The sequence below is a fragment of the Labrus mixtus genome, chromosome 8, assembly GCF_963584025.1.
Source record: "Labrus mixtus chromosome 8, fLabMix1.1, whole genome shotgun sequence".
Lineage (NCBI taxonomy): Eukaryota > Metazoa > Chordata > Actinopteri > Labriformes > Labridae > Labrus > Labrus mixtus.
The window spans coordinates 19,177,435-19,188,697 of NC_083619.1; the positions used below are offsets into that span (position 1 = coordinate 19,177,435).

Consider the following 11,263-nt stretch of genomic DNA (forward strand, 5'->3'; position numbering starts at 1 on the left):
CTCTCGCACTGCAGTATGAGGATTTCTTACTTATTACTGGAAAAATCTGGAGCTGTGAACTGCATATTTAGAAAACCCATAAGCCCCAGAGTTTTTGCAATGAAACTAATAAAGGTCCTTTTAAGAAAAGTGCCCTCCTCTCAGCCGTGAGCCGTGTGCCAGGGGAGTGTTCCTGCCCGAGGTTTGAGCTGCTTCCAAATCACGAAAACAACTGGATAAGATGTGTGAACTCCTGCTCTTTTTGCTCTTGATAATACATGTAAAGGACAAAGGACAGCCTACACACTGGATTCTTTATGCATTTTTAGAGAGCAGAAGAAGACTGGGGGTATCGGTATATCTGAAATTGTATCCCTTTAGAAAACAGCGGGGGTAGGGCAGAGCAGGAATGACGGTCAAAGGCATCTACATAGTTGAGAATTTTCACATGTCCACTCAACTGAGGTGCTATGAGATTCCAGGCATATTGTCGCAAGGAAGTCTGCACCACAATATTGATACAGCAGCTAACCGATGGAAAAAAACGACCACATGAGACACAAAGACCGGCAGCCACTCAGTGAGCCCTTGGCTTCTTGAATTGTTCAGTTTTGATTGACTGCTTTTCTTCTGTCACACAATTTCTAAACAGACTTTTTGAGAGAAAAGACTTCATCACCATTTCCCGACAGCGCCTGGGACAGGAGACAACCTTATCAAGGACGGGCCGCCATTCACTCTGAAAGGCGTCAAAAAGTTTGACACAAGGTCAAGGCTTTAACTCGTCTGATAACCATCATCACATTGAGCACGACTCCTGTATTCAGCGGACACATGGATGTGTCTGCAGGGGGTAGAAAAAATCCTTTTATGACATGTCCACAAAGAGGAAAGGAAATCACAAGAGGCGAGGTGCAAGAGTAAAACTGTCACGCAGTTCGTTAGAAAGCATCAAGTTAAACAATCTTTTATCAGAGTCCTTCCAGGTTTTAGCAGAACTTTTATTTTTTAATGTGCTTTTAATTATTATTTGTCTTTTAAAAATATGTATCTTCTCATTTTGCCGTATTGTATTTCTGTTCTTTTGTAGCATGATCATTGAGAGACCTTTCTTTGTTTCAATTACTTTGTGAATCACTTTATAACTTGGATTTTGAAAAGTGCTTATTTTGAGATATTGCCTTTTGTGACTTCTCTGATCTTAATCTAACAGCTACTATTTGTCTTTTGAGCTACCTCATCTACAGGATCACTCATTGAAAAAAAAAGGACAAATATAAGGTGTGATGGTTTTTAAAATAAGGCGTAAAAAGGCAAAAAGGCTGGCTGATGGCAGACCTGTAAGAATGCTGAGGTTCATACAGCTGGGGCACATCATTAAAGTATCTGATGTAGGTGTGACTTTTTCACTGAGGTGTAAAAGTGGCATTGAGTTACACATACCCTGACATTCTTTAAGTGGAAAAGTTATGAGAAAAAAAAGGCAGAGGTCACGGAAAGTCAAGAAAACAAGCCTCTTTCCTGAAACAAACACAGCCATGATATAACCTTACCAGGCTGGTGTAACTGAAGACCCTCCTATTAACACGCATGTTATGAGTCTGACTCACAGGGGCCTGAAAAAAACTGAGAAATGTGTCAGTCATTTCGGACAAAAAGAAAACCATGGAAAACCATGTTTGCGTTTTACAGGAAAATTCTAGTAATTAGATTAATCTGCAGGTATTTCAGGAATTCACTCAGCTACTGTAAAGCTCTGCTCTGAAATACACAGCATAACGATATGCGTGTGAGGGGCTTTTCCACACTACAAGTTGCCTCTGTGAGCTGCTGATCCCAGGAAAATTCATGCAAACATGTTAACTGACCAATGACGACAGCGGGTGAGTCACCGACAGCGTTGAGCCGTGTAGAGCAGCAGCTGATACAGAGTTTACACCTCTGTGCTGCTTAAATCCACATTACGTGCCTTAAAAGTAAATGACCAAACAGGATGTCTCAACTGTGCCCCTTTGGGTTGTGAAATTACATTTCAGCATGCTGGGTATAAATACCATCTGTGCACCAGAAAACGCCCTCTAAAATCCTTCAGCTATGTCCCCATGCCGCTGATTTCCATTTCTCTACAGTTCACCGCGCACTTTTAAGCGACTCAATGAAGTGACATTTTGCTCAAGGAGCCTGAGCAGTGCATGTGGTCCGTCTCAAAAGAGCCGCTAGCTTCCTGTGGTAAAGGCCATTATTCAACCCACACACAACTTTAGAAGCTTTTCTGACCCATTGTCACCCATTCACATCTAACCTCAGACAAATAAGTATAGCTCTGTAGAGTGAAGTGTCCAAGAAATATCATGCACTGAGTCTTACCGAACAAAATAAAAATGCACTGATCAACTGGATGTGTTGTAATTTATTTCTTTATGACAACTTGTTGGATTCAACACAGAGCTGGGAGTACAACGGAGCGTTCTATTTACCTCAGATCTCAGAGCTGGGAATGACCAGTTATCCCAGTTGTGTGCGTTCCAGTTGGGAGTTGGCAACAAGTCAGACAAGCAACATGGACGCCTCCGGGAGTACCTTTGTTGTGTTAGCTAATATCAGGTGATTACAACACAGTACGTCATGGTTTGCAAGCGAAACATGACAACATGTCCACAGATAGAACTTGCACGATACTTTTGGTGTGATTGATTTGGGGGTGACCCCACATAGTCGAGTACTCGACGATACGTTCCTCAGAGCCTCAGTCGACAGCCAGTTGTATGACCATTCGAGCTACATGGGGGTGTTTAATTCTAATTTTTCATAGATTTGTCTGTTTTCTCCAAATAAATGACGGCTCATAGCCTAACTAGGTATAAATATCACCTTATTTGAATGCATTACTGAAAACAATCTCCTTAGTGTGTGAATGAAGAAATTCCTCCAAAGTAGTGGTGTGCGATAAGACGATCTAAGATCATGAAGGATCTGCCAAAGCAGAGAGATCGTAGAATCAGGCTAGTGTTAACCCTAACTCTAACACAGACGCATCTCCCCCTCCTTGTTTGCTTCATAGCGCAGCTGGATTCATCGCTTTCCAAAACAACAGGGCGCAAGAAACAGTTATTTACCGAGTTTGCGACAGTTGAGGTTTGCACTTTGGATGGCGACACAACAAAACCCCTTTGACAAGACCAAGAGATGTTAACAGTGTGCTGAGAGTCCAACAGAGCGGAGCTCAGACGAACAGTCAGTGATGGGAGATATAATCTTGTCGTAAAAACTGTTACTGCTGCTGATTTTCTGCTCTCTCTTTGTTTTTACAAGTTACTAAAAAGCCTCTCTCAAAGTTCACCTGTTGTGATAACAGATTCGAGAACGGAAAGACATACAGTACAATCACTTATTTCCATGAATTCATTTCCATGCATGCTGCTTGAAGTGATGTCAGTCAGCAGCTCTCTCTCCTCTCGTTAAGTGCGCAGCAGGCAAGGGAGAGTGAGTAACCATGGTGACTGTCTGTCAATCAAAAATGTCCCGCCCCCTCTATGAATAAAAATCTTCTTTCAGTAAAACTAACAATGACCATGTGTCACAGAATAATCGCAATCTCGATTATTTTTGATTTTATATATGTTGCCAGTCGATTAACAAAACTAAAGTAAATCCAGTAATGTCATGAAAAAAGGACACATGAACAAAGGCTTCTTGTATGGAGCTAGAGCTGTAGGGATTCTGAAGGGCTAAAATAGAAAAGAAAAACAAGAACTTGAAGTCTATATGTTTTCAAATGAATGCACCACTGTATGAAAATGTACCTGATGAACACTAAAATACATTTAAAGACACAAAAGAGGACACAACTCTTATAAGGTCACGTTAATGTAGACTCAATGAGTGAGAAAAAGGATGTCTTATCATAGAATTAATTGTTATTCCAAGTCAAGAAGACCAATAGTTTAATGACGTGGTTTAACTCAAATGAGAATATGGATCAATGAACGCAAAAAACAACAACAAAAAAAACGTTCAACTTTCAGTTGACTAAAGGAGAAATCTGACCAATCAGGTTGGACTATGTAAATCCTTATTCAGGGACAGGCATTGTTTGATTTAATGACACTGGTTTCCTCGATTGTTTTGTGTTTTGTTTTCACCTCAACGTGACCATAAGCTTAAAGACAATGTCAGGAAATAAAACGGGGGGGGGGGGGGGGGGGGACTTACAGCTTCATTAATTGAAGCATTGGGCAACTGACCAAGCTTCTGTTTTTGACAATACAGATCTCTGAAGGTCTTTGTAGTAAGATATGAGACTGGAACAGACAGAGTTAACACCAGTCCAAACTGGGATCAGCAAGCACTGGGGACACGAGTTGGAAATTAGCAATAGCTATTTACTCTTTATGCAGCACATCAGTTTCATGCTTTGTATTGAAATTATGTTAAATTGCATTGTGCCTATTAAAATAAATACATTCAAATTCAAAAGCCACTGGCATGCTGTCTACTGCAGCATGAGAGTGGAAATGAGAACTGTCATAAAATAGTTTCACAAAAAATCATCCATTAGGTATAGTTTTTTATTTGTGGGGGAAAAAAACAAATGGAGACAAGATTATAGCCAAACGGTGAGTACACACAGACAAGCAGAAATGTTATCATATATCACAACCATTGATCACCATTGACCGACATAAAGAGGCACTAGTAGCTACCACTGTTAAAGTACATGGAAATACAGCCACTAAATGTAGGTAGTGGTTTAATAGTTGTTTGAGGTGTTGATACATTCCGTATTCAGTAAAATGAATGAAACTAAAGTAGACGTAGAGAGGGACAAAAATGGAGTGCATAATAAACTGCTTCTCAGACATCAGTGACGTTTGTGAATAGAGGTGAAAGTGAGTCTAATGTTTGGATATTTTTTAGCCATAGGCACAAAACTCAACTTGTTGACTGTTACTGAGTGAAACTTGGGGAGATGCTATAATTGATCAGTAGGGGCCAATTATCAATCAAATAAGCCCCTAAATCTTTCCTTTAAACCCTTTTTTCCTGCTATACATCTTCTGAACAGTCTGAAGTGAAGCCACCATAAAAGCCTCTGCAGGCCTTGTGGGGATAGATGGACAGCGACTGAAAATGAACCGGCTATACTCAATCTGGAATTTAATCTCCTTGGAGGAGATTAAACATTTCATGATTTGGGGTTAATTTAGAGCTCATTGTTCACCTGTTTAGTGTGTGAACATGAACACACCAGCTGTCGAAACAAGGGATGGTTGAGAAATAGTAGAAAATAAGGCAATCCTAATTATAAAATAAAATGGCTTTAACAAAGGAACCTTAAGGCCACTACAGTTGGATGATTTCTTACTTGATGACAACCAGGACGAACCTGGATGAAAGCCAGGACCAGGCTGATTGTAACCGTAACTGTAGATCATAAGGTGTATAATGTGCTTGTTTGTATTTTTTATTTTTTTTTTATTGTGGGAGTTTTAAAGGATTTAAATGCCCAGATGGCCTGTATTCCCTGGGCCTGGTCTGTGTAACTTCTTGTCAGGAGAAGTGAGCGTTCACATTAGCTAAAGCAAAGCGTCACATAATCAGTCCCTTCAGGATTTGCAGGCATTTTGGAAGGGATTTGGGGGAATTTAAATGCCTATTTGTTGCAACATTTTGAACTTCCTTGAAGGCCTACCTTTAGTAAAATTCAGTTTGTTTTGAGGAGAAAAGGGAGAAGGTCACAAGATGTGCAATACATACATTTGACATTTTTTGAAAGAAACCCAACAAATCCTGGTTGTTTTTGATTCCAAATCTGCACTCGTTCTACTTAATCGGAGGTGACACACCTCCTACTGCTTCTGCTCTCTCACACATGGCAGGAGTAAAGGTCAGAATAAGAAGTCTGACACACACACACACACACACACACACACACACACACACACACACACACACACACACACACACACAGAGAGAAAGAAAGAAAAACAATGAAAACTGATCCTTCTAAATCAAATCAAAATGCAGACCAGACTAAAAATATATGGAATAAGACATGCACAGGGACTGAGCTGAATGAACACTGAGCTGACCAGATTGGTCCTGGCAGGCCTTTATTGTCTCTCTTGTGTCTTAATGGGGCCTGATAAGAGTGGACTCCGGATCAAAGCCACGTCTGGACTGACACACTAAATGCAGCATGAAATAGCCCACTGGTTATACATGTGATCTACACGTTACTCTGTGATCTACACGTTACTCAGCTTTCTTTTCAAATGGACTTTGGATTGATGTATACTTGAAATAAAAATTTCAAAACCTTTCAAGTATTGCCGTTCAAAAAATGATGGGGAAAAACACGCAGAGGGTAACATAAGAAAAAGAAACCACAGTCATACAAAGAGCCTATAGGTCAGAGCTGACAGATTTAATGAAAGTAGTTAATATTTATAGGCTTTCATGGCGGGAGTTTTGCTTTCATGTCACCTGTAATTTTCTTGAAGAGGTGTAATCTTGTATTCAAATGGAAATTAATAAGTGTTGTTCTATGAAATTGGCAAATAAGAGTCTAATTGTGTTTGTGTGCTTCAGTGATAATAAGCCTCTGCTAGGTTAAGAAATGAGGATTTCATTAATAGTGCAATAATGTGACACGCAAACACACCAGAAATCGTACGACTTCGACTTAAATACGAAATGTCCTCGTTCAATTTTCAGTTGCAACTCAAATATTTAACACCAAGCCAAAGCATGTATCAATAGATATTTTTTAACATTATGCTTTTTACGGGAAAAAAAAGTTTATTTTTTGCCAAATTTCAAAATGTTTTTTACATTGTGGTCAATCAAAAATATTTTTTTTGGTAAACTTCACACAGCATGGTCAAGTGTTTTATCATTTGTAACAGAATTAACAGAGGTAATCAACATAAACTGAAGACTGTGTTTTTGCCTTAGACTCTCAGCAACAACCCAATTTGTCAAATAAGTTTAAGGCAAAACTTTTACTTTATTCTCCTTTTTATTACAAAAAACAAATGTGTTTTTCTTCTCCAGGATTCAGTTCAATATGAAGCCATTTTCATGCACACTAAAACGCACCAGTAGCTCATATGTATTAGTGAGGAGTAATCTGCCGTCCCTAATTACTAGAGACAGATTGAGAAGAGATTATCCCACACTCTAATCTGCGTTATGAAGTTACATTCGGGGTAATTTGAAATGGATGAAGCTACTCTGAAAGACTATTCCTATAGGGTCACACAGTTAGTACTTTTTAGAGCCCTAACAGTAAAGGCTTTTTGCATAACAAAAGACAAAAGAAGAGAGGTGTGATCTCTAACAAGCAATCATTAAGTGCATTTGATGTTGTATTTCTCAGTGCCTCTGTGTACTGCCTGTCAGCACCTGTGTGTCTGATCGGACTTAAAGCTGTTGGTTTACACTTACTGACGTTGTTCCCTTTTTTCTAGATCCTTGCTTGTGTTCTACTTACTCTCTGATGTACGTCACTTTGGATAACAGAATCTGCTAAGTGAATTGTAGAATTGTATTTCTCTTCTTTGCCGTGCATTTAAATTCATTTGTAGAATTTAGTTTATATTGTGTGATTTTAAAAGTCACTGATTGTCTGTGAACATCTCATGAGCGGCTCTCTTGTTAAGCTTTATTTTGGGGAGTCTCATGCCTTTATTTAGAGAAACGACAGTGGACAGACTCAGAAATCAGGGAGAGAGAGAGAGAGAGAGACTGGGGAATGACAAGCAGGGAAAGGAGTGTCAGGTCGGTTTCGAGCCTGGGCGGTCTGCTTTAGGGACTATAGCACAAGGGGTGCATGCACTAACCACTAGGCTTCTGGCGCCCTGTGAAATCACTTTGCTCAGAAAAATTAAAAACTTTTGAATATATGATTTGTGAAGTTGTAGAAGTATTCAAGTCAAGCAAAACATTTATATAACTACTTCAGAAATTGAAGGAACAGGGCCATTTTGTCTCTACAAAGTACTTAAGGCTAAGTCGTAGCTATCCACCAAGTCTTCACACTCTTATTTTTGTCCGAATCCGGCGTAACGCTTGGCTGTAGTAGAAGCAGATACATGTTGTGGTGGTTCCATCGTGGAACAGACACATGCAAGTCATCAGGGAGGAAAACACAGTCATGAGGTAGAAATTAAACACTCGCTGAGCTCCCTGCGAGCACTGCTTCCGCTTAATAAATGTAATAACTGAGTAAGTGAGGCAGCTAGTCACAGTGAACAAAGGCTCTGTGAGGTTGTCCTTTGTCAGTGAGCTGTCACTGCAGCATGCCTGCCGAGGTGTAAAACACAATGGAGACAGATTCCTTGTCAGTTCCCCTATCAGCAACTTTCTGTCGGATAATAACGATTTATATTCCCCAACTGTTCATTGTGTTCAGCGAGGAAATAATCATTGATTCGCTGAGCCGGCGGGAATGGAACAGTCCCTTTAGTTTCTAACTGTGTGTCCTGATTTCAAACGTTTTGTTTTCTTTCTTTAAACACATACGCAGACTTTCCACTGTTAATTTTGGCTTTTGGTGAGATCTTCGTCCCGTTTGGTCACAGTTTGGGGAAAAGAAGACTTTTTGTGGAGACGACGACTAAGCAAACAGCAAAGTTTAAAAAAAAAAAAGCGGATAAACATCCTTCACAGACAGAGCCTTTTAACGTCTGAATGTTGAATCAGCTATAAATACACGGCTATGTTATAATTGTTTTCCTCTGCCATCTAAACCAATGAGCCTCGAGGTCCACTGCGGTGCAGTGATCGACCACATCAGTGGGAAAATGCACCATACCTCAGAGCCCGGGCGAACTGCCTGTTGAATGCACAACAGCCTCGGCCAAAACACACACAACCAAGTTGGTACGCGGCTCTGCCTGCGCACTGTGTACGCATGTATGTGTGTGTGTCTGTGATTTGTAATGGCTGTTGCCATAGCTGTATTCAGTATAGGCTTGCTGCAAACAAACACAATGTCTGTCCAAAACAAAAAAAATTCTTTAACCATCAATCAGCGTATTGGAATTGCTCAGGTGTTTCTGCTGGATTTATGAATTAAATATTGACTCCCATTCAGACTGTAAGAGTCGCTTCTGTTCAATCAGGTGAGAGGTTATCAAAGCAATGCAACAATGTGCAATAAACACATTGTCAGTCCTACAACAGGAACTAGGTTACTAGGCTCTGCTGAACACATACACTGTGTTTTGTAATGAAACTGTGCATGAATAGGAAAACACCAACAAGCTTTTAAGAGCCCTCTGTCCTGTTGTGTGTTGATGAAAAATTGTGTCTCCAGCATGTTGATTCAAAATGACAATTTGTTAAGCATAGCAGTATACTAGGAATTTAACATGCAGCACAGATACTACGTGTCCATAACATAATTATTGTTATCAGCTCTGGGTTTGTAGTTAATATGTTCGGCTTTCTCTCTTTAATTTAGGGGAACAATATTTCCTACTTACACTTGATCACATGCAACTTTATACATGATTTGCAAGCGTTTAATGGTGGATATGGCAGAAACCACAGGACAAACATGTAAATTGCAGGTCAGCATGCATATGTGTCATTTCCCTTATTTTCCCCAGTATCCTCTGATGCAAACATTGCATTGCTTATTGCAATAATAGCTGCCCCTCTTCCGACCACAAATGCAACATTAAGATAACACTTTGCTTATTGCACAAGATATGTGAACGAATGCGTTCCTATAAGTAAAAAAAAATAATAATAATAATCTGACTTACCAGGCACAAAGTGCTGAGTAGTGAGATGAGCAGAAAGTCCAGGTTGTACAGTAGCAGAGCGGATCCCATCCCGGACCTGAGGCGGCTCTACCTCTCAGAGTCCTCAAACAGACGCTGATGATGCTCAGATGAAACGACTGAAGCTACTTAACTCTCTTCAAAGTGGAGCGACTTGTGTTTTTTCTTACTCCATCTGGCCTCGCGATGCTTACGGCTGCCTGTGAAATCATAACTCGGTAATCGCCTCGCTCTGCCCTCGATTTAATTTCCTATAATCTCACTATATGCCCGGCTCAGCTCAGCTCTCTCTCCCTCTCTTTATTTCTCTGCATCTGTCTCTTTTTTTTTCTCCCCCCCTTCTTCTGAAATTACATCCACATGTCAGAAACTATTTATGTCGCTCTCGCTCTGCGGTGGGAAGTTCAAATGATTCTTTGTAGGGGAAGAAACCAAGGCTGTATTTTTAGGTCTTTTAAATTTCCCCTCAGACTAACTTAAACACTTCAGTATGGAGCCGTGCGCCTTATGGCTTATTCCAGTCTCCCTTTCCAAATGTTAGATCAGTGTTGGACTAAATGAAATAAGCCATAAATGTGTCACTCCATCACCCAAGTCGCTGTTGAATTTCGCTGTTTGATTCCCTGTGACTTATGTCGCCATAAACGCAACATAGATAACGTGCAGTGGAGCAGCAGGGGTCAAAACGGGCTTTAAATGCAGCCTTTAACCACAGAAACAGCGTTAAATTACAGACTTTTCATTGACGTCTCCTCGTCAACTACCTGGTAGGCTACACTTCACTGTCACTGGCTCGTTATAAAAAAAAACTAGGCAATGACACAACTTCGTAATGTGTCATGCAGGCTCTTTTATTTTCGAGAAAATCGCGTTCAACTTCATCAAAAAGTAGCGTGGCTTGACGGCAACTGAATGTATGAAACTCCCAAACGGGGCCAAAACAAAACTCCGAAACAAGAACAGAAATGCCAACTTAACTTCAGGAAGCTCTACTTACTACCAAGAGAAAGCCACAATTCACCCTGACGGACACACACTTCGCGTACGCCTGAGTGTCGCTGTAAAAAGTCGAAGTTTTTGTCGTGCTGTGGAGCGACTCCAGATGTGGCAGGCGGCAGGTCGTGTTCACTAGTGAGTATGTGGATGGAAAAGGGGGGGGGCGGAGAGGAGGCAGGTAGGGTGGAGCGTCACGGCCTCTGATTGGTGCGCACGCTCTTACGTGGGGATAAACCACGACTCCGAAATGACATATTTTCTCACCCCTCAAACAAACTCTACATTCAACAGATCGCAGGGCATTTGCCAAACCGCTTTTTCCCTCTGCAGTCTCTCAAAAAGTTGCATCTAGTAGGATTGGATTACCGAGACATAATGCAGGAGATGTCCCTCTTTTAACACGGGCTCAATCTGCTGCTTCGCTGTGATTTCAATCAAGGCTGCATGAACAACTGTCTCGAACAGACTTAAACTTATATTTGGACTTTAAACAT

The 11,263-nt window shown here is 40.6% G+C and overlaps 1 protein-coding gene across 1 annotated transcript in view; it reads right to left on the reverse strand.

Moving 5' to 3' along the window:
* pth1r (parathyroid hormone 1 receptor) overlaps positions 1 to 10,889 on the reverse strand; it is a 46,818-nt gene extending 35,929 nt beyond the window's left edge. Inside the window, exon 1 of the mRNA XM_061044933.1 lies at positions 9,756 to 10,889. Within this exon, the coding sequence (XP_060900916.1) occupies positions 9,756 to 9,824 (69 nt within the window). The 5' untranslated portion in view covers positions 9,825 to 10,889. The remainder of the gene's footprint in view (positions 1 to 9,755) is intronic.
* Positions 10,890 to 11,263: the final 374 nt, after the last annotated feature.